The 23,816-nt window shown below is 43.4% G+C and overlaps 1 protein-coding gene across 3 annotated transcripts; it reads left to right on the top strand.

Annotated features, from left to right (window-relative positions):
- The first annotated feature begins 1,827 nt into the window (after positions 1–1,827).
- MON1B (MON1 homolog B, secretory trafficking associated) lies at positions 1,828–23,513 on the top strand. Of its 3 annotated transcripts, none has more exons than XM_083352780.1 (6): positions 1,828–1,875; positions 12,897–13,001; positions 14,470–14,928; positions 18,983–19,781; positions 21,476–21,623; positions 23,285–23,513. In XM_083352780.1, the coding sequence occupies exons 2-6, from the start codon at positions 12,917–12,919 to the stop codon at positions 23,504–23,506; spliced, it is 1,713 nt and encodes a 570-aa protein (XP_083208906.1). In that variant the 5' UTR covers positions 1,828–1,875; positions 12,897–12,916; the 3' UTR covers positions 23,507–23,513. The 3 variants fall into 3 exon arrangements, with proteins under 3 accessions (XP_083208906.1, XP_083208907.1, XP_083208908.1); XM_083352781.1 differs by lacking the exon at positions 1,828–1,875 and adding an exon at positions 1,969–2,177; XM_083352782.1 differs by lacking the exons at positions 1,828–1,875; positions 12,897–13,001 and adding an exon at positions 17,475–17,584 and having other exon boundaries at positions 14,826–14,928.
- Positions 23,514–23,816: the final 303 nt, after the last annotated feature.

The raw sequence follows: 23,816 nt of genomic DNA, 5'->3' as shown, positions 1-23,816 counted from the left end.
GGGAGCGGTATCTGTTCTACCATATCTCCACCTGACCTGCAGGAAGAAGAAAGCAATCTGGTTCCTTGATAAGAGGGCTGTTCTCTTTTTTTCAATGTGCCAGATGGCTGCTTTATAGGACTCCATTTTGGGGAGAGAATGTCTGCCAGGCACTCAGTTCCATGGCTGTCTCAGTCTCGTTCGTTCAAGAAAAGAAACAAAGTTGTTCCTCTGGTTGGAAGCAGTTCACAAACCTTGTTCGGTTTATGGGGCACACCAGAATGGTAGGGTGGAAATGCAGGTGTGGCAAGAGCTGGAGAAGATACTAAAGGTCCAGTGGAGCTTCTGGCTACTAGTTGCCTTTCCTTAATTTAATCTGTGAAGCTAAGTCATTGTAGTCATCTGGCTGACTTTAGCAAATTAGTGGATTCATGATATGTCTTTATTGATTTTTTTGGGAAATGTTTTTACATTGTTAAAATGGAGCAATGAAGTCTATATTTATTTCTATAGGATCCACATTGAATAATATGTTAAAGGCTTGAATTTTTATTATTATATGCAGCTTTTTTCCTTGTCAGTTTTAGCTGACTTTTAATAATTATGTATATTTTTTTCTTGATTGGATAATCACTTAACGGCTACCATTGTACATTTTCAGTGCATTTTCACCCCAAAAATGAAATAGAAAATAAGTCATAAAAGCTAAGCAGGATCAGACTTGGATATTATTTGAAATGAAAATCAAAAAGCCCAAGGCTCTAGTCTAAACCTGGAATTTAAAAAAAAAAATCCTGGAAGAAAGCAATGACCAACCCATCCTTCTTTATGTTCGACTGCCGTCATTTTGTATGAGAAAGAGCCTCCAGCTCCCCCCCCCCTCACTTTCGGGTACAAAAAAAAATTATCTTCTTCTTCCAATCTGTAATTGTATATTCAGGCTTTATTTTATCCATATATCCTTTTGTTTCAAGCTAGGCTCCGCACATTTCGCGGTTCTTTTATCTGGTTGCAAACACTAAATGTCAAAGCAGGGAGGAATATGCGTTTGCACGGAGATGAAATCAAAACAGGAACCAGAAGAAGAAGCTAACGAAAGCGGCATGAAATGCTAATGCCTGTCTTTTTTTTTTTTCTTAAACGTTCGGTTTTGTATTTTTGTATTTTGGTCGTTACCAGCCTTACCATCCTTCTTAGGATGCCCGAGTCTGAGTTTGTGATGACTGTAGCATCGTACCGCAGTGCAAAAGGACTTTGCTCCGTAGGACAATGACAGCAGCCACTGCTAAATAATCGAGCGCCAGTGTTTCCCTACCAAATGAGCAAGAGGTGCCAAAGCATACAAGCTGACGTCATTCCCCAGCACTCCGCAAACAATGACAGCTTGCAGCGACTTCGCCGGCCTCGCTTCGTTTTCCAAAGTACCGTCTTCTCTCTGATTGGTAGGAGAGGAAAATGTGACCAATCGCAACTGGCTTGAAGTTCTGACTTGATCCGGCCCCTCTCCTCTCCCCCAGCATATTATGATTCAATGACTGATTCGGTCTTAAGGCAGGATTGCCCCGCCTCTCCTTTCATCTTCCCATTTTGATTAGCCAGTTTCCCTGTCGCTCTCTCTCCCCGGCTTCTCACTGTTCCCCTCCGCCCCCGCCCCCTTTTTCATTGACGCGCTTTGTCAAGCGAGGATTCCATTGGTCTGCTCCGTTACGCTCTGACTGTGCGGCCTACGATTCGCGTTTGGACTTCGGCAAGCCACGCCTCCTCCTCTCCATGCGTTATGTGATTAGTGGAGGTAGCCGTCAATGTCTCTACTTTCCCCGCCTTCTGCCATTCCGAATCAGGAAGTGCTGGGGATCTCTTTCTGCGATGGGGAGGCGAGCAGATCCCGGGTCTATGGTGAGAAATAAAGCCGCTGGTTGTGGAACTGAGCGGGAGCGCGGGGATCTCTTTTCGGCTCTCCCTTCTCTCGCAGGGTTAGGGGGTGGGGCTGCCGGCAGCGAGCCTGCGGGGTTTTCCTTCTTTCCGAATCGGATGGCCTCAGGTCTTGTCTTGGGTTGAACCGAAGGCTCCCGAGAAGGGTTCAGGCGTAAGGCTGACCTTGCAGGACCAGTTCTAACAGCGCATCTGGTTCAGCATCCTGTTTTCCGAAACATCCGGCCAGATGTGCCGGGAAAGATCCCAAGGAAGTTGGGGAAAAGGTATTGATTGGCCTGCTCTTCGTGTCCTCAAGGGTGCTGCTTGGAGCTTCTGGTTTCACCGTGAAACTAATCGCTGCTCATAGAGCTAATCTTTGTCGGCCTCCAAAGTTAAGCTAATAGATTTCTGCGTTTGTTGAATTTCTAAGGATTAACACTCTTTCAGGAGTGTGGCAAAGCCTCCATGGCGCCGGAGAATTGCAGCGGTTTAGCCCAAAAGGACAGCAAACGTGCCAATGGTATGATAGGAAATCGTTTTCATGGAAACACAAAGGGCTACATACATCTGACTCCTTCGAATGAAAAATCTTTTAGAAGCAGCAACACCTATAGAATTATCCATTAGTTGTACACAATCTTAAGAAAACGAAACAAGCTCCAGTTTAGCAATCTTGACCCTTTCTGCCAATTTGTTTCCTTGGATCACTCACTTATAGTAGAGGAGGACACTTAGTGGGGGATAAAGGGGTTTGCAAGTCTTTTTGTGAAAGGGAAACTTGTGGGACTGAGTTATTCTGAAATTGTTGAACCTGCTAACCTGGGGTTGCGTTCTGAAAATGTAAGTGCTGTCCTTTCTGAACTACTTAAATGGCTTGACGTCTGTCTAATACTGGATGGTGATGTCCTTGCAAATAGATGTAGGCTTGTGTACAGAGATAAAGAGAGGTTCTGACTTGGCCATAGATACATGTAATATCTTCCAACTCTCTCAGGTAGTGTTGGTAGGAATTGCTTGAGAAATTAGTGAAAAGTTTACGTCTCCATTCCTTTGATCTGAAACACCTGGCATCTTCTACTTGAAATTAATAAATGGTTACCACCTTCTTTTCAGGCTGCTTGGCTTACAAAGGTGTCTGTTAAAGAGATTGTCCAATTCCTGAATTATCCTGGGGTGAACTCAGATTTATTTGCTTGTTTGTTTGAGACAAGCTGATTTGGTAAGCAATCCTATAGGAGATTGTTTTTTTTATTTGGCTGTCAGTAACCTCATTGCATCTGATACTATAGCGTGTTTGTGAAAGAGATTCTTACTTTCTGGAAAATACTGCCTTCATGTTAATGCTTCAGATGGGCGGATGCTACTTGAAATATGTAAATACTCTTCTCATATTTGTTTAACTATGTAGTACAGTAATGCTTTATTCCATACTGCTGTACTTGTGTCATCAGTATGATAACTGAACTTTAAACAATATCAACCAGCACTGCATAACTAGTTCTAACCAGCCTTTGAGGGTGAAGATAGCAGTATATGGAATTTGAGAGCAAGGCTGTTTTCCATTTTTCCAGAAGTCTCAAAGATGCCAGCTTTGGGACAGGGATGGTGTTATGGCATCATTTGGGTAGAGTTTTTTTCTAGGATTGGCAGCATGACACCATGTCTCCTATGGAACCCAACTCTCATCATTAAACATGATTTAATTTGTTTATTATTATTTTAGTTTAGTGTTTCAGGGTTCTTGCATGAGATCCTTCAAAAATTTGGAGAATTTTTGCTGATTTTATTGATTTTAATTTGTATATGTATGGGTTTACCGTGTTTCTGGCAACGGTTAACTATATGTCTGATGGAAATTGCTATTCATGATTATATTGCCGTGTGCCCCCCCAAAAAGTAAAAATAAAATAAATCTGGAGGACTGAGAGAGTTGAACATAATTCCTTGAAGGAGACCTAGACTGTTTTGAATGCAGCAATTTTCAATCCTCTATTTAGGTATTGTGTTGGCTTCACTGTTTGTGATGGCATACAGATTGTCTACAAGCTAGAAATTCAGGCAGTAGCTTTGGAAATCAGTTAACAAAAGTTATTGACATGTTTTTTTTTACCAATTGCCCATGTTTAGCTGTTTGGCTTAATGATCTAGGAAGCAAAAAGGTACATTTTTTCTTCTCCATCTCTGTTTCCAGTTAGTAAAAAAAATTCTTGCACTATAATTTGAAGATATTTCTTCTTTATAAGCCTGATGTAAATTTGAGAATGATACTTTCAGAAGAGGAACTTCTCAGTTTAACAGCAGCTGAAATGGCAGATTGTTCACAATAGGAAACCAAATGCTATACTGTACTGATTTAGTGGGTAATCTTGTTTCTTGTCTAAATCTTCAATTGTATGTTTTACTTAGTTTTTTGGGGGGGAAACCTCAGGTTTCAGATAAGAGATGGAGACATGTGCTTCTTCTTTCTTTTGAAATTGATATTTAGGGGCATGATGTCCCCAGCTGAGAAGCTAAGTTGGGTCTCCAGACTAATAATTTTCAACGTACTTGACCTTTGTGCACTTATTTAGTACCTTTAATGCCATCCACGTTATTGGCCACCATCATGTCTTGTGATATGCACTCTACAGATTATGTGCTTTGTAAGAAGCTTTGTCTGTAAATCTCTTTTTGAGACAGCTTTGCTGAATGGCCCCTGGTCTTAGTCTTTTGAGACAAAGAGTTTTTTAGCTACATAGGCTAGGTTCACATGCTGTACCAAGTCATAATGTGGTTTGCTTGGTTTTGGCTTATGCTATGTTCATCCATAGCTATGGTTTACTGGTAAGGTTTTTTTTTGTCTTTCTGTTATGTGAGAATCGATTCCAGTGTAGTTTATTCACTATGATTTTTAACTCATGGTTAACAAAATATCTTAATTCCATGTGTGTTAAATCTGATTTCAGTCTATATCTATACTTGTCTTTGTTTCTCAAACGGGACTTGGGAGGCTGGTGTGTGGTTGGTTCACATGGTGTGGTAGGATGGAGGGTTTGTTGTCACTGTGTGTTGGGGGGAGAGAGCGGGGGGCGGGGGCTCAGCTAATCTCAATGTACACATGTTGTACTTTTGACAATAAAGGTTTATTATTATAGTATATGGGACATTTTGATTAGAAAAACAAAAATTCTTCATAGCTGGCAGGTTCGTTTTTAGTTGTTCTTTACATGATAACTTGCACTTACTAAAATGTCTTCTATAACAATTTAAAATAAAAAAGATATATCCATGTTGGTATCTGCTTATTTCCAGGTTATTTCTGTTTAGACCAAAATAGAACAGCAAAAAATGTAGAAATGTCTTCAGATCTTTCTCCTAAGTATGAGTACAGCCAATTTTTTTTATTGAAAAGTTTTATCATACATTTTATCTTTAACAATCCCCCCTCCCCCTCCCCTATCCCTCCCTCCCTACCCCTCCCCCCCTCCCCCCCCCCCCCCCCGACTTCCCAGAGCTAAGTACAAGGTATAAAAAACAAAAAAAAACAATCATAAACATCCATATGCTAACAACCATAAACTCTAAAATCTATCTCTCTCTAGCTCATATAGGATAACTACAAACACTATTAATATAAAATATATAAAAAAAGAAAAAAGAAAGAGAAAAGAAAGGAAGACTTATTCAAATGCTACATGAAACTTTTTAGTCCCATATTTATTCTGGATATACTCGATCCATTTTCTCCACTCCATAATATAACGTTCTTGCTAGTGATCTTTCAAATAAGCCGATATCTTTGCCATCTCTGCCAGGTCAGAAACCTTTAAGGTCCATTCTTCTATAGTCGGCAGTTCCGTTGCGGACAAAATTTTATCCTTTGCTTAAAAATATTCTGCATATTCCACCAAATTTTTATCCAAAAAGACTTAACCTTTTTACAAGTCCACCATATATGAAAATATGTTCTTCACCACACCTCCAGCATTTAGGCTGATAGTTCGGATACATACTTGCAAGCTTTTTAGGATCTAAATGCCATCTGTAAAACATTTTATAAAAGTTCTCTCTTAAATTTTGAGCTTGTGTGAATTTTACGTTCCTCACCCAAATCCTTTCCCACGTGTCCATTGTAATAACTTCTTGGATGTTTTGGGCCCATTTAATCATACAATCTTTAACAAGTTCTGTTTCTGAGTCAATTTCTATCAAAGCAAGATATATCCGTTTAATATGTGCTGGACCCTGATTTCTGATTTGGACAATCTTCTCATCTCGCAAGAGGCTGTATGGTTTCAGACACCAGACATTTCTTTCCAAACTTAAAATCTCCTTATACGTAGTCACATCATGTTTAAAACCAACATTTATATTTTCTATTGCGTGTTTTGGGATTGCCCACAATGGTATCTTGCAATCTAACTTATGTCTATACTTCTTCCAAACTCTCAACAATGCCTGTCTTAAAATATGCACTCTAAACACATTATCTACCTTCTTATCATACAACAAATATGCATGCCAGCCAAACAACAAGTCGTGGCCCTCAAGATTTAATAATCTCTCTTGTATCAAATTAATCCAATCACTTATTCCTGCTAACGCAGCAGCTTCATAATATAATTTAAGATTGGGCATTTTAAGACCACCTCTTTCACGAGTACAGCCAATTTTTGTTCATTATTCATTTGACACATTGGATGACAAACCAGCCAAGTACATTATAGTCCAACATATTGTGTAAACCTAGTCAGTGAAATTAGTTTATAGTTTATGCACTCCTAATCAGATTAATTGAGGGTGTGAGTCTCTCCTTCTGAGATACGGCCCGGGGGCGCAGTTGGGCCTGCTGCTGGCGTACCTACCACCTAATCGTGCAGCGGCAGCCCTGCCCAAGCTACTCGATGTCCTCTCAGGGTTGGTGGTTGAATTCCCAAAACTCATGGTCTTGGGCACGGGTCGGCAACCCGCGGCTCCGGAGCCGCATGCGGCTCTTTGAGCCGTCCCCTGCGGCTCCCAGCCGCCCGGTGCGTGCGCACCTCTTCGAACGGGCAGTGGTGCGCGCGCACCTCCCCAAACCTTTGGAGAGGTGCGCGCGGACCTCCGCGCGAATGGGCGGCGGTGCCGCTCGTTGGGAAAGCTGCCGCGGCCCGTTTGCAGGCTGCCGAAAGCGGCAGCTCTGCAAACGGGCCGTGGCAGCTTTCCCAACAAGTGGCGCCGCTGCCCATTCCGAGAGGTGCGCGCGCACCTCTCCGAACGAGCGGAGGTGCGCGCGCACCTCCCCAAACCTTTGGAGAGATGCGCGCGGACCTCCGCGCAAACGGGCAGCGGCGCCGCTCATTGGGAAAGCTGCCGCGGCCCGTTTGCAGGCTGCCGAAAGCGGCAGCTCTGCAAACGGGCCGTAGCAGCTTTCCCAACAAGCGGCGCCGCTGCCCATTCCGAGAGGTGCGCGCGCACCTCTCCGAACGAGCGGAGGTGCGCGCGCACCTCCCCAAAACTTTGCAGAGGTGCGCGCGGACCTCCGCGCGAACGGGCAGCGGCGCCGCTGTTAAGCGGTGAGAGGGCAGATGAAAGAAAGCATGCTGTATTCTCATCTTCGCCGTTTCGAAATCCCTGAATCTCTCTTCTTCCACCGACCCCCCCCGCCCCCGGGCACGCCAAAGAAACCAAACAGAGCCAAATCAGAACCTCGTTAAAACGGGATAGAAAACCAAAAAAGTCCCAAAAAGTTGAAACGATTCGCCTTTTAAAAGACACACGTTCCTCAAGCCCAGCTTTAAAGCGGTCTCAGCCTCACCGAGTATATCGGGGGACGCTCTCTCCCCTCCCTCTTGTGTGAATCCTTTATCATCAGGACGCGATTACACGCGAGTCGTTCGAGGCGGGCAAAAAAAACCAAACCCGACGCGGCCTCGGGACGGTGAGGCCGGTCCAAAGCTGACAGGTCGGCTCCCTCAACCGTGTAACGCAATCAAGGGGAAGCAGGAGATCATAAAGGCTGCGGTCCTACATTGCTCAGTCGACCCAAAGCCCTATCAACCATTTTATGGCTGGCGACGAGCGGGAACGCAGCTGGAGCGTGGAAAGCAGCTTTGCAACTGACAAAAATATTCCCCAGTAACCGAAGCGCCGTGAACTGCAGTCCCCGACACTATTAACATGCAACCAGTGTGGGTGCAACTACTGCCCTTCCCCCTCTCCCCACCCCGTATCGCGGATCTCTTTTCCTTGGCGGAGTTATCTTGGGAGTCGCTGCAAGCAGCAAATCTTTTTAAGATGTTTCTGACAGAGGCTTGAGAGTGGGGATGGGGAGAGGAACTACACCTGGGGTGTTGGGAATTATTTTCTCCTTTATTCAGAATTACGGATCCATTTACTTCCAGATCAGTGGTGCTACCGCCGTTGCCATGACAGCAGGAGGGGCAGGGCCTCCGCGATTTACAACCCCCCCCTTCCCCACCCAAACGAGCAGCCCCGGGAAAGTGGCTTCGGGACTTCTTTTTCTTGCTTCTAAGCATAGGCACCAATCTGGGAAAAGTAACGCGCGCGTCTTTCTCGTCTCCTGCCACGCCTCCTATTGGCGTCTGCTACGGCATACATAGGAAAAGCGAAGTTAGCTGGGGCGGTTCCCCGCGGCGGAGAGATTCTTGAACGGGATTCTTGAACCCGCGGTCCATCTTGGCTCCTCTCGGGGAGGGGGGAGGCGGCTGTGTAGCCGGCACCATGGACGAGGCCTACGACGTGATCGTGCTGGGCACCGGCTTGACCGTGAGTCCTTCGGAGCCACTCACCCTGCCTCTTCCTCTCCCCATCCCGGCATCTTCCACCCCTTGCGCCCCTCCATGCAATTTTGCATTCCTTTCCCTCCGGCTCCTGCATCCATGTCCGTCATCAGCAAACCATCACACATTAAAAAAATGGCAACCGCGTGCGTCCTCGCATGCACAAGAAAAACCCATTTTGCACATGCGCAAAATGTTTTTTTGCGCATGCGCATGCATGGACGCACGCATGCGGCTCCCAGTTTCTTTTATGTGTCATGGAACCGGTTCCCAGTGGCTCTTTACCTTTTTTAGGTTGCCGACCCCTGGTCTTGGGCGACTTTAACCTACCATCCCTGGGAGGATCGTCCGAACTAGCTCGGGAGTTCATGGCTTCCATGGCGGCCATGGACCTGTCGCAAATAATTTCTGGACCGACTCATGAGGGAGGCCACACCCCAGACTTGGTGTTCTTGTCTGGACGGTGGCGTGATGATATCGGTGGGGGTGCCACGACCGTTATGCCCCTGTCATGGACCGATCATCACCTCCTACGGCTAGACTTCCCCTTTGCCACCCCCCGCCATGGGTGCACGGTGCCAACCAGATGGTACCGCCCTAGGCGCCTAATGGACCCTGATAGGTTCCAGGCAGCGCTTGGGGACGCACATGCACTCCCTGCTCACAGCTCGGCGGATGCCTTAGTGGAAGCCTGGGAAAAGGCAGCCACGGAGGCTCTGGACCGAGTTGTACCCCTGCGGCCTCTGACCCGGCGCAGATCCCAGCGAGCCCCATGGTTCACCGCAGAGCTCCGGGAGATGAAGCGTCGGAGATGGGGCCTAGAGAGCCGTTGGAGATCCAGTCGATCCGAATCCGACCGATTGCGATTAAGAATCCTCACCAGGTCTTATCTCGCAGCGATAAGGGTGGCAAAATCCAACTACTTTTCCACCCTCATCGCGTCTGCAGATAATCGCCCGGCTGCCTTGTTCAGGGTGACTCGCTCCCTACTGAACCAAGAGGTGAGGGAGGAACCCTTGCAGGGTCGAGCCGAGGAATTCGGTCAATATCTGTTGGATAAAATCGCTCAGATCCGAACCGGCCTGGACTCCAACTGGGCAGAGTTGGAAGAACAGGACATGGACAGTCTTGTCAACGTCATCTGGGAGGAATTTGATCCTGTGACTCCTAAGGAAGTGGACAGGATTATGAGGAGGTTGAGCTCCTCCACATGCTTACTGGACCCGTGCCCTTCCTGGCTGGCTTATGCGGCTCGAGAGGGGACACGAGGCTGGTTCCTGGCGGTCATCTCTGCTTCTCTGAGTGAGGGTCACTTCCCCACCGCCTTGAAGGAGGCAGTGGTGAGACCTCTCCTCAAGAAGCCCACCTTGGACCCATCCTCTTTGAATAACTTTCGTCCAGTCTCCAATCTTCGCTTCCTTGAGAAGGTTGTTGAGAGCGTGGTGGCGCAGCAACTTCCTCAGGTCCTGGATGAAGCGGTTTATCTAGACCCGTGCCAATCGGGCTTCAGGCCGGGCTACAGCACGGAGACGGCATTGGTCGCTCTGATGAATGATCTCTGGAGAGCCCAGGACAGGGGCCATTCCTCTGTCCTAGTCTTATTAGACCTTTCGGCGGCTTTCGATACCATCGACCATGGTATCTTGCTGCGGCGCCTCAGGGGACTGGGAGTGGGAGGCACGGTTCTGCGTTGGTTCTCCTCCTTTCTCCAGGGTCGCTCGCAGTCGGTGCTGGCAGGGGGACAGAGGTCGACCCCGAGGCCTCTCGTTTGCAGAGTCCCTCAGGGGTCGGTCCTCTCGCCTCTCCTGTTCAACATCTACATGAAACCGCTGGGTGAGATCATTTGTAGCTTTGGAGTAGGGTACCATCAGTATGCTGATGACACCCAGCTTTTCATCTCAACTCCAAACAGCATCAGTGATGCCCTCGACGTGATGTCCCGCTGCCTGAAAGCGGTCCGGGAATGGATGGGGAGGAACAGGCTTCAACTGAACCCGGACAAGACTGAATGGCTGTACGTACCGGCAAGCCAGGATACTCAGAGCATCCCACCCCTTAACATCGGGGATGAGTTACTACCCCCTGTTGATAGGGCCCGCAACCTGGGTGTCCTCCTAGACTCGCAGCTATCCCTGGAAGATCACATAGGAGCTGTGACCAAGGGGGCCTTCTCCCGGGTTCGACTGGTGCGCCAACTACGACCTTATCTGGACCTGGATGCCTTACGTACAGTCACTCATGCCCTTGTGACCTCTCGCCTAGACTACTGTAATGCTCTCTACATGGGGCTGCCCTTGAGATCCACTCGGAAGCTTCAACTGGTGCAAAGTGCAGCGGCACGGACACTTTTGGGGGCCTCCCGATACTCCCATATCACACCTCTCCTCCGTGAGCTGCACTGGCTTCCGGTTGCCTTCCGAGTGAAATTCAAGGTGCTAACAATGACATACAAAGCCCTACATGGCATGGGTCTGGACTACCTACGGGAGCACCTTCTGCCAATGTCAACAACCCACCGTCCTGTGCGCTCCCACAGAGAGGTCCTCCTCAGGGTGCCACCGCTCAAGGAATGTCGGCTGGTGGCCCCCAGGGGGAGGGCATTCTCAGTGGGTGCGCCAGCCCTCTGGAACAGCTTACCAACCGAAATCCGGATGGCCCCCGACCTCCGCACCTTCCGGCACGACTTAAAAACTTACCTGTTCCAGCAGTCCAGCCTGGCCTGATAGCTCTAATTGGGGTCCCAGTTTGTTTTGACTATTGTTTTTCAGTATTGTTTCAATCTGTATACCTACCTTACTCTGTACACCGCCCCGAGTCCCTCGGGAGAAGGGCGGTTTATAAAAATGAATAAATAAATAAATAAATAATAAATAATAATAAATACCTTGTGTGAACACAGTCTATCCAGTAGAGGGCCAAAAGAGAGAGAACATATTTCTCCCCAAAGAAAATCTGGACATATGTACATGTAAAAATTGAGTGAATTTATACGCTTGGATGAAAACTTAGAATTAGATGTATCTCCACCTGTAAAATTGTTTTTACAGAAAAATGGGTATTTAAGATTTCACCTCTCTAAGATTACAAAATGTATTTGTATAAGGTAAAGGTAAAGGTTCCCCCGCACATGTGTGCTAGTCGTTTCCGACTCTAGGGGCCGGTGCTCATCTCCGTTTCAAAGCCGAAGAGCCAGCGCTTGTCCGAGGACATCTCCGTGGTCATGTGGCCGGCATGACTAGATGCCAAAGGCGCACGGAACGCTGTTACCTACCCACTGTAGTGGTCCCTATTTTTTTACTTGCATTTTTACGTGTTTTCGAACTGCTAGGTTGGCAGAAGCTGGGACGGGTAACAAGCACTCACTCTGTTACGTGGCACTCGGGATTCGACCCGCCAAACTGCCAACCTTCTGATCGAAAAGCTCAGCGTCTTAACCCACTGAGCCACCACGTCCCATATCGACCCTCAAATAATGTATTTGCTATTTGCTTCTATACTGGCTTTATTTTTTATTTGTTTTGGACTTTATTACACATTGTTTATATCTCAGTGCTTATTGATGTCATGTTTTTTTTCCTTATTTGAAATAATTATGTAAATAACATGCCATTAATATGGGGAAAGCTAACTTGTGAATGCCTTTGTGTCTAGCCCCTTCAGCCCCCTGTCCTTGTACAAATTATTAATGGCCAATTTCAAGGCCTTTGCTTCTTTTTAAGGGTGCTTTATCTCTAAACCAGGATTCCAGCAAATAGCTTTTCAGGCTGAGGACTGTCTTCTGTAAAGAAAGTTTAGAGTTAGGTTGAATTTTATCAATTATAGCCATGACAGAAACAAAGAAGATTGCTAAGGAGATGCAGCCTCCCCCAGGAATGCAGCTCCAGAAACTTGCTTGTAGTGATTAGTGGCCACATGGCATTTCCTGCTGTCTCTTTGAGACAACCCCTGCTTGGGCATGTGATTGAGATTATAGCTGGGACAACAGGCGCATATCACAGATTGAGTTTTGCAAAAAGCCTGGAAGTGGCTGTGCCCTTTCCCTCAATCTGGGTTGGTTCATTCCGACTTGAAGAGTTGCACACTGTTTGTTATTAAGTTGGAGGGCACAGGACGCTTGGGAGGTGGTACTTGTTGCTCTGTTCCTAATTTGAGAAATGGGTTGGGCCTGGTAAGGAGGCACCAGAGCACCTGCATCCTGTTTGCTACTCAGAATTTCCTCATGTTTGCCTTTTGTCTTTGCAGTTGTTATTTGAGATGTAGAGATGGAGAACAAAGAGCCTGGCTTACCTTGTGAAGGGGAAATGGAGTTCCCTGGGCAGAAATGTGGGCTGGATCCTACAGACAGAAGTGAGTACTTTGAGCTATCTGGTTTGGAGCTACAGAGCGGGGCAGAAAGTGTAGTGCTCAAATACACCCTCTTTGAGGACCACCAGGCTCTCTGCTTGTCTCACTTAGATTCATTTCGCTAAAAAAATAAATAGGAAACCACTTGCTGAAAGCTACGTCAGCTTCTCACAACATTTATTTACAGTAACTGCCTTTTAATTCTCTATGGTTTAATGGAGAGCATCTTGTCTGAAGTAGATTAATTCCTGGGAAGTGAATAATTTCTGGCAAGCATTTTGTGTACAGGCAGATTTTCCGGGGCAACTATTTTGTCGGTGCACCCACTACATACGATTATACCCTCCCTGGCCTAACCTTGATACGGTGTGTTTCTTCTATTCCAAACCTTCTGATTGGCTATCATGAGCTTTTCACTCCGACGCTGGATTCTTTTCACTTTATAGTCACTATTTGGATCCAGCTGGCTAGTTTGATGTGATCATCGCTTGAACTGAGTTTGGTTCAACCAATGTATTTGGTACTGTTCCAAGGGCTGTAAGCAGAAAGTGATAGTACAGTTTAAACTTCCGCACAACAAAGGGAAAAGCAAAAATAAGAATTGTATGTGAAACCACACATTTGCAGATATGTAACCTTTTATTTTCAAAAGCACTAGGACTAATGGGGGGAAAAAAGTGGGCTTGGAAGAACAATTCAGAAAAAAAAATAGCAAGCACTGTATTCACATGATATGTTAAGTATGGTTTATTGACCAAGCCACAATGGACTTTTCACACAAAATAATCCATAAAATATTTTAAATTATTATAGTACTTAAGTTCACACACCTTACTAAAGTATAATGTGGGGGGAAGAACTGGGCTTTTGGCTTAGTATGTTGTACGAAGCCAGCCATATCTTACTGGTATGTATTAATGTAGCATTTATAAGAAATTCAACAACTTGTGGCTAAAACAAATATTGATTTAGCATGATATATGAACCCTGCATTCATTTAACACACAAAGGGAAACAAAAGAGGCGTTGGCGCCTACTTATCCTATCCATGTTTGCCCAAAACTGATAGTATAATTTTCTACCATTTTCAGGAGAGAACTACATAAAAAATTATACTGTAAGCAAAAAAGCACACTCCCCAAACATTTTCTCTTATATACGGGTTAGCCCTAGCCACTTGCAGCAATCAAATCCCACCCGCTGTTAAGTATCCCGTTTTCTGGGAATTAATTCAGTCATTATGAAAAAATAAGAGACTTGACCGTTTGATTTATGACAGTGGGAGAGATACATATGTTGTGGGGAGCTTACTGAATTTGTTGTGAAGACTTTATTCATTGATATAGTTTTATAATCTGCCCAATCAATTGGAATCTCTAGTTATTGACTCAGCTTATGGAATGCGGTTGGGAGGGGACAAAGATTACTTCTGGATTTTTTTCCCCTGTGATTTCTCAATATGCTTTTCCAGATGGGGATGAGTCCTGTCCTGTCTCAGAAAAGCAGGAAGAAGTTCCTGATGCCCCAAATAATGGACCCATGAGTATGGTAATTGACAAAGTGAATGGGCAGGAGATGCCGAGAGAAGCCCCAGAGGACCTGAGTGACAAAGATGTGTCTGATTCAACCTCAACTGACAACACTTGGGAAGATTCGAATGAGTTTCACCGACAAATGGTGATAGGAGATGGACCATCAGGAGAACAGGAGGCAGTGACACAGTCACGCCTGGCTACATACCGAGATGAAGATGTGACTGCAGAGAGTTGGCGGGCACACAGGAAACACGTCTTCATTTTAAGTGAGGCTGGGAAACCCATCTATTCACGTTATGGCAATGAAGAAGCCCTTAGTTCCACCATGGGTGTCATGATGGCACTGGTGTCATTCATCCAAAGTGGGGATAACTCTATTCGCTCCATTTATTCTGGTATGGAAATTTTTTTTAAAAGGACTAATGCTCTTAATAAATTTATTAGGAAGTTGTGTATGCCTATGATTTATCTAAAATAAGAAAAGCTTGGGATTGCAGTGCTTAAAATTCATTAAGGGCCACACACGTAATTTAAGCACTGGATTATGGATCAGTTGGCATGTTTGTACCCATTTTGATAAGTATTGTTTATTAAAATGTCTGAGACCCTTTGCAAGTAGGCTGGTCTAACCATTTCCCCCAAAACAGTTGTATTTCCCTTGCTACTTAATATCTTGAGATTGTCGATATACTATGGTATATGTATACTGTATTGTAGGTGGTGAAATGCATGCCAACTCATAAAGTAATTTCTAAATTAAAAATCTGATTGTGCATAGAATATAGTGGGTTGCTTGATGTAAAACTGAGTTTTGGTTTGGTTTCTAGTATACTGGCCAAAATCTGTTCAAACCTGGCCAGTCTTTAAATGTTAGCAGAATAATGTGGGTATAGTTACAGCTGGTAATCTAGTTGATATTTTTCCTGTCTTACTAAAAATGTTGTTTAAAAAGCCTCCATTGATGAAATTTAAAAACTCGTAAGTAAATCTTGAAGGGCATGAATCAACAATTGAAATGAAAGGGAAAGGAAGAAATACTTATGATGTGTGTTTGGGAAATTATAAAGGGGAAGGTGGACATAGATCTGAACGAAGGTGATCTAGTTTTGTAGAGCAGAGGTGATGAATTCATGTACAGAATTGAAAGTGTAGAGTTAAATTATGAATAAAAGGGACAACAGTGTATTGGCTAATATAAGTTGGGTCAACCACAAATGAGTTTTTAGGAAAAATACTGCAACATTCTGAATAAATGTGAGGCAGGAAAAATTATTTTTAACTGACAGGCAAGTAGATGGGAAGATAAAAGACCATAGAAAAAGTCCCTGGGCCATTTGAAGACTCAGGAATAAATGAGAATGGTGATTGCTTGGAAAAAGGCATTTGTTTAGAAAATGTGGTTTAAATAGGTTTGTGTGAATAAATGCCAAAGAAAGGAATGTAAGTCTAAAAGCATGACATTTGATAGTTTATGCTGAAAAGTTGAACGAACGAGGATCATATTGCAAAACAAATCTATAAAGGAAGAGTGAAGGGGCCAGGAGGAAGACCAAGGAAACCTCAGTTTTGGTACACTGATGAACTTCTCAAAAAGTCAAGGAAGAGAAATTCAAGGAACAAAAGGCAAAGTATGAATTGATATACAGGTAGTCCTGGCTTAACAACCCTCATTGGGACCAGCATTTCTGACACTAAGCAAAGTAGTCATTAGGTGAAGCATCACGTGACTACACCACTTTGTCTAATATTGCCAGTTGGACTCATTAGGCCAAGACTGTGCTGTTGTTAAGCGAGGACCTCACGCTTTTCCTGCTCTGTGTTACTCATCTCCACTTGAACTTTCCCCTCCTGCCTCGCTATCTCCCCCTTCAAGTTCACCTTTTTTGGCTGCCTTGTGCTTTGCTGCCCCTGCACTCCTCTGTCCCTGTTTCCCCAGCTGACTTTCACCAGAGCTGTGATGGCGCAGTGGTTAGGATGCAGTATTCTCCCCACTGCCAGCAGTTCGATTCTCAACGGCTCAAAGTTGACTCAGCCTTCCATCCTTCTGAGGTCGGTAAAATGAGGACCCAGATTGTTGGGGGCAATGTGCTGACTCTGTAAACCGCTTAGAGAGGGCCGTAAAGCACTGTGAAGGGGTATATAAGTCTAAGTGCTACTGCTATTCTTCCTCCCACTGCTAAAGAGGTGTGGCCAACCTGGGCCTGCATGAAACAGCTGCTGACTATATCCAGCCTTCCTGAATATGGAAAGAATAATATGGAAAGCAGAATGTACTCCTTTTTGCTACAGGTTTTTTAAGTAAACTTTTTAAAAATCCGCATGCCAGAAGAACCTGCAATATGTTACTGTATTTTTTCCATTGCTAATTACAAGTAATCCTCGACTTACAACCTTTCATTTAGTGACCGAAGTTACAACAGGACTGAAAAAAGTGACTTATGACCATTTTTCACACTTAGGACTGTTGTAGCATTCCCATGCTCACATGATCCAAATTCGGGTGCTTTTCCACTGGTTCATATTTGTGACAATTGCAGTGTCCTGAGGTCATGTGATCGCTTTTTGCGACCTGTTAAAAAAGTCAGTGGGGGAGCCCAATTCACTTGGTAACCATGTTACCAACTTAACAACGGCAGTGATTCGCTTAACTACTCTGGCAAGAAAGGTTGTAAAATTGGGCTAAGTTCAATTAACAGCTGTCTCACTTAGCAACAGAAATTTTGGGCTCAATTGTCATAAGTCGAGGACTACCTGTATTAAGACAAAATTATTCTAAGATGTTCTAGGTGGGATGGGTAGTTGAACTCGGAGAATAGATACATAAGGGTATAGCTGGAAGAATAAAAGCATGCTTTGACTGTTTTAAAAAGAAATTGTTGTTCCAGCTTGTATTTGATTTTAGTTCTAAGTTTAATAGATAAAATTCTGGCTTTTGTCTTAGTAGAAACCACAGACTATGATGTAGTATTATGCTGAGCAAAGAGAAAGGTGATTTTATGAGCAGCTCTTTATCCAGGAAAGAAAAAAACCCAAACTCTAAAGTAGTTTACGGTGAGCACATCTTAATTCTGGAACTTTTGCCATGCTATTAATATTTTGATATGTGCAGCCGAGTGCCTGCTTGGTGCAAATGCATGCTTCCTTTTAAAGTTCCCAACCACATGTTCACACTCCCAGCAGAAAGCTTAGAAGACTGCTGACGTCACCAAATTTTAATTAAGAGAAAAGGGACTGGATTCACGCACTGAACTAATATGTGATTTGGTGCCAGAATTCTCAGCCAACCTAGCTTGGGATTTATGGGCATTGACGTCTGGATGGATTTAATTTAAAACAGATTCATGTAAAGTTTTAGATAGGAAATTTCATATTTAAATATAAATATATTTATATTTATTTCAATACATTCATATTTAAAATTCTAAATACAATTTAAATTATATTTCACTATTCAGATTAAAATTCTCGTTTCTGATAAAAGTCATTTTTTGTTGTTTACTATAACCGGAAAATATAGTGCTTCGTGAAACATTTAGAAGATACATGATCCATGTCGCACATAGCCAATCTAGACAAATCTTGAAAAAGTTAGTACTATAGTATTTGGATGGGATTAAGCAACCATTTCCTGGGTATTCCAGGACTGTTGATAAAAGTTAGGCAGTCAAAAAAGAATGGAAATGGCAGTGACAAATATTGCCAAGTTGTTAAGCTTGATTCAAGATGCCAGATTTTCATATTAATTTTAAAAATGGGACAATAGTATCATAGTATCAAAGAAGCAATACTTGCAAAATCATTAGGAGCTGAACCAGTTTCAGTTCATTTCTAGAATAACCATCACCAGTTTTTAGTATTACTTGGTTGTACTGATAAAAGTGGAGTAATTAGAGGAATATGCCTCTTTTTCTTAACTGCATTAAACTACCTGACTTCAAACTATTGACCATAAATCAAAATAGGATATTAATATTATTTGTAAGACCTGTTCCTTCCAGCATCTTCAAAGCAGGCGCAGTTTTCACTGTTACTTCATTCAGTCCTTGAATTTCTTTGCCACACCGTCATTAAAATGTTCTTAGATATAATCTCATTTATGATTTGTTTCTAGTTTTACTCAGTAGAAGATACATTTCAGGACCAAAAACAGACTCCTCAAATCGTTATGATAACAAAAATGCATTCTGCTCACTTTTTATTTCGTGGTCTATTTTCCCAATTCCTGGCATTTATACTGAGATTCTTCTTCTTTGCCCAGATTTGCTCCATCAGCTCAAATCCTGTACAGTAAATCCTTGATTTAACTTTTTTTTTTTGAAAAGGCAAACAGGGATTCTAAGAAAGCTAATATTGCATTTGTTCAGTGTCCAAAATTGGTTCTTGTTATAATAATGCCACCCTTCATCTACTGAAGCAGTGACTGTTTTTTCCTCCCTTCTCTTACCATAGATGATCACAAACTGGTTTTTGTGCAGCAGGGCCCCCTGGTACTGGTTTCGGTTTCGCACACCCTACAGTCAGAGCAGCAACTACGCCAGGAGCTTTTGTACGTCTACGATCAGATCATCAGCATGCTTACTCAGGCCAGCATCACTCGCATCTTTGAACGGAAAAAGAACTATGACCTCCGGCGCTTGCTGACCGGTTCGGAGAAGATCCTTGACCGTTTGCTGAACCTGGTAGAATCAGATCCTTGTTTTCTCCTTGGAGCTGTACGCTGTCTACCCCTCCCCGCCTCCCTCCGGGATTCCCTGGGCACTTTGCTCCAAAAAGCCATCACCCCTAATCTGGTCTTCTCTATTTTGGTGGCGCAGAGTCAGTTGGTCACCACAGTGCAGGAGAAAACAGTCATTGAAGATTGCCGGTTAGAACCTACTGACCTACACCTGTTACTCAATCTCATTGGGGCAACTTCTGCCTTCCAAACTGGGGAAATTTGGACACCTATTTGTTTGCCACGTTTCAACCCTGACTGTTACTTTTATGCTTATATTTCTTATTTGGATTCAGAATGTACTGTCTGCCTCATCCTTCTCTCTACGGACAAGGACTCTTTCTATTCTGTCTCGGACTGCAAGAAACGCATTGAAGAAGGCATGAGTACTCAGAACTATCTGCAGGCACTCTCAAGTGGCTTAAAGAGCCCATCTTATAGTGTGGGGCTGGTGGGAGTGCCAGATCTTCGGCACTTTATATATAAACCTCTGGATATACCGGATAATTACCGACAACTTCCCCAATTTACCAGGTAATTGTCAGGACCCACTCCAATCCACGTCTTAGGAAAACAAAAACTCTTGGAGTCAGTTCTAGTCCAAAAGGAATTTTTACTAGGACATACTTGGTTGTGGAAATACAAGACAGGACTTAGTATTGTTTTATAAATTGAAACTTTATAAAGGGTTCCCGGTTCAACCCCACTTCCCTCAACCCCATTTGGTCAGCCCCCATCATTTTACTTCATGTCATCCCTTTCGTGGGAAAAAAGGAACTTCGAATCTTTATGGTTATTGCCTTCTTCCTCTACAGAATTACATGAAGACACAGGCCAGATGCCTTCTTCTCTAACCCTCCCTTTTGTTCCCCCAGTTCAAAAGCTTTCCCTTGATCTTTGAAATAACCTAAGGCAGGCTGAATCCACATGCGCTCCTCCTTCCTCGGGAGATGGCAGAATCCATGGGGGGGCGGATAATGTTTTAAACATTTATGAATGTGATATAAATGGATTCTGACAGTAATAAGTCTGGAGGGTTGAAATCGACTGTGATCAGGACCAAATATATCCTGAAGCAAGGAGGTATCTATGATGTCCTCTTAGGGGCCAGTTTCATCTGTCTTTTGATTCTTCTTCTAAATATTCACAAATGTCTTAATGTGTCATTCGGTTCACGTTTGGAGTAAAATCTGAAAATATGACTAGTGTTTTTAATGGCCTGCACCTGCCTAAGAAAGAATTCCTGAGATTTTTTTTTGTTGTAAGTTTTCCTCATCTCAGGTTAATATTCCTCTTAATTGTGGAGATGTTTTGACAATGTGCAGGTGAAGATGATGTTCTGATATCAAAAACAAAGCTGAATTTGACAGTGGGTTTTGTCATTCCTGGCTGTAAACACCTACTGCAGTTGGAATGTATGCTCAGTGGTAAAGCTACCTTAGATCTTTTTTTCTTTTAAAGTTTGCTGCGTTGAAGCTGTCCTTCTCGCTCCTTTTCTCTTCCCCTCTATAGCTGGCAGCCAGAAACTCTGGGAAATGCTAAGCTGCATTTATTCAATTTGTTTTAAATGGAGCAGTCATGTGACGTTTCTTTTCTCCAGGAAGCTATGTGTAGAAAGAGATTTTGTCTTGGGACTTCTGGGCTGCAAGAAGGGAATCAAAGGCTGAACATCATAAGATCTCAATTAGCTGACAAAATTTATAAACAACAATCTAAAAGTTGTTAAGTAAAGTTGACTCTGATGTATTTTAGTGCCTTAAAGGGATAATGTTGTTTTAGAAATCCTCTTTCTTCTCTTCATTTGCTTCAGGAAAAACTGCATGAATGGTATCCCTACCTTATTAGAATGGGCCATGTGATTTATTTTGAGAACTTGTTCTGCAGTTCCTTCTGTTAAGAGTCTTCCAAGGTCCAGGAAGCCTCTTCTGACCTATATACCGTAGTACAATATATTATAAAACAGTAGGGCACACCGCAAACTTAGCCTGTTTCAGAACCAGATTTGTAGTCGCTTCAGAAGATTCTGAAAAGCTTCCAAAAGCTGACGACATTAAATGCAAACGATTAGCAGTAGTCTGAGCATTGCCACATCTAGCAATGGTCAGTTCTACATCTGTAGAGCAACAGCTCATGGTATACAAATTCTGGAGTCCATTCTGTGGAAGCCATTGTGAGGGTGAACTGAACGCTGCCTGTTTCCTCAATATCTTATTTCTCATCTACTACAGTCCAGAACTGGAAGGGCCATATTGCAGTGAGAATGAACGGCACCGACTCTTTGACCTCTACCACTACCTTCACAGTCGCATCCACAGTACCTCACGTCCTCTACGTCTCATCTACCATGTAGCTGAAAAGGAGACTTTATTGGCTTGGGTGAGGCCTGACAACTTTATTGACTAAGGAAGTAACTCTCTGGTAGCCTTTCAGATGGATGGGCCAGACCTATATCAGATGAGGACATTAGACAGTTCCTAAACCCATGTTTTCTTCATATGACTTATTACATAAGATCTTTAGAAAGGGCAAACATCTTTCAGGAGAGTATTTGGAGAGATGGCGTCTTCAGTCTTTCACCTGTTCCCTTATCATGAATCTTTATTTGGGGTTGGGTTTTTTTGGCCTTACTGATTCCCTATTATGAATCTTTATTTGAGGGTTTTTTGGCCATAAATGCTAATAAGCCATCAACCATAATACTTGATAGGTAGATAAAAATGCCAAATCTAGCCTAAACATCTGGCTGACTACACGGACCAATCATAATTGCTATCAATCTCTCCTTATTAGTTCTAATAATTGTAACATCAGACCGTTTTCTAAACCTGAAATAAGTAATTATTAGCTGCAGAAGGAGGAGAAGCGGAAGGGAAAGATTCTCACATTGCTTTTTAAAAGTGCACTGTGGTAGGTTAAAGTAGTTTTAATCTTTGCCATTAGTGGTAAAGGAAAGGGAAGGTTCAGGAAGGAAAAATAACTATCAGCTAGCTCAGGGGTAGGCAACCTCGGCTTTTTTATGACTCATGGACTTCAACTCCCAGAATTCTTCTGTCAGCTATGCTGACTGAGGAATTTGGGGAGTTGAAGTCCATGAGTCATAAAAGAGCCGAGGTTGCCTACCCCTGAGCTAGAGAGAATCATTACTTTCAGGAAGAATATGAAACTGTTTTAATTATTTCAAGGGAGAACCCTTCGGAGAAGATGTAAATATCCTGGGTATTTTGAAGCAGTGACAGAAAAATTCTATTTCCAATTTTTTTTAAAAAAAGGGAGAAATGTTAACCTGTTCAGTATTTTCTTATTTAAACATAAAATACGGTATATAACGCATAACTATAGTACATAAAATTATGTTACTTGCAATATTTACAAAATTGCAAAGCAATCCTATTCGTGGTTTGCCATGGCCTGCTTCCTCTAGCTGGGAGGGAAGGACTGGCCCTATGTGACCTAGCTGGCTTTGTGCTTAAGGCAGGACTAGACCCCAGGGTTGGTGCTTTAGCCACCACACCAAGCTTACCTATACATGCAGTAGGGTGAAAGCTTTAAAATGATAAATTCCAATTTGTTAATTGACAGAGTATTGAGGAATAGCACTATGTTTAGGCGTCTAGTGAAATTTGTATTTTAGCAGTGTTTGAATGCTTTCAAAAAGCTCTGCAGTACAACTAAGCGTTAGTATTTTTTATTTTTTTTAACATTGAACGTATTTTCCATCCTATACATCTCAGCGAAGCCCGTGTCCTGTAAAACGAAAGCATTTCATGGAAATGCTGGAGCTCATTTGGTCATGTGAAATTTTAGGAACCATAATCATGGATACGTTTTATAATGAACTAAGGTTCCATCTGCTAATTGGGAAAGAACTGGGGTATTTTTAATGCTTTTGCTTATTCGCAAAAAGTTCTCTCTTTCCTCATTGGAATTTTTGGCTTCCCCTGCCTTCTCCAGTTAAGATTTTACGCTTGTTCTCTGGTGGTAGCTGTGCAGCCTGAATGGTCTGTCTTTTTTTTTCTTCTTCTTCCCCGTTCTCACAGGTTACAAGTAAATTTGAATTATACACCTGTTTCAATCCTTTGGTGACGAAAGCTGGTGCCATCAATGTCTTGACCAAACTGTTACGTTGGATAAAGAAGGAAGAAGACCGGCTCTTCATCCGTTACCCACCCAAGTATTCCACTACACCTAATCCTGGGAAAGGAAGCAGGGCTCCCCGAACAGATGGTACTGAAAACGGCTTCTTTGGAGGAGGTCACTAGACCAAGGACTTCCAGTTGCTCTCAGATGCATTCTGAATGTGTATCACCTTACGGATAGCCCTGGATGATGGACTGTTCTGCGAGCTGGGGGAGCTCCTCGTTTTGTTTGCTAAACCAGGACGGGGTGGTGGATAAGAGAAGGATCAGAGTTTACCAGGCTGAGCTGGGTCCCATTGTTGGAGATAAATCCAGAAAGCTTTAGCCCGATGTTTTTAAATATTTATTTCCACTTGTGGTCTTTTATTTCTAGGGAGATACTAAGTCAGATGGAGATCCTGAGATTGACTGGAAATAGATAAGGCTGATATAT

This window comes from Vipera ursinii (genome assembly GCF_947247035.1).
Source record: "Vipera ursinii genome assembly, chromosome: 2".
Taxonomy (NCBI): Eukaryota; Metazoa; Chordata; class Lepidosauria; order Squamata; family Viperidae; genus Vipera; species Vipera ursinii.
This window is presented reverse-complemented; position numbering and strand designations above follow the sequence as displayed.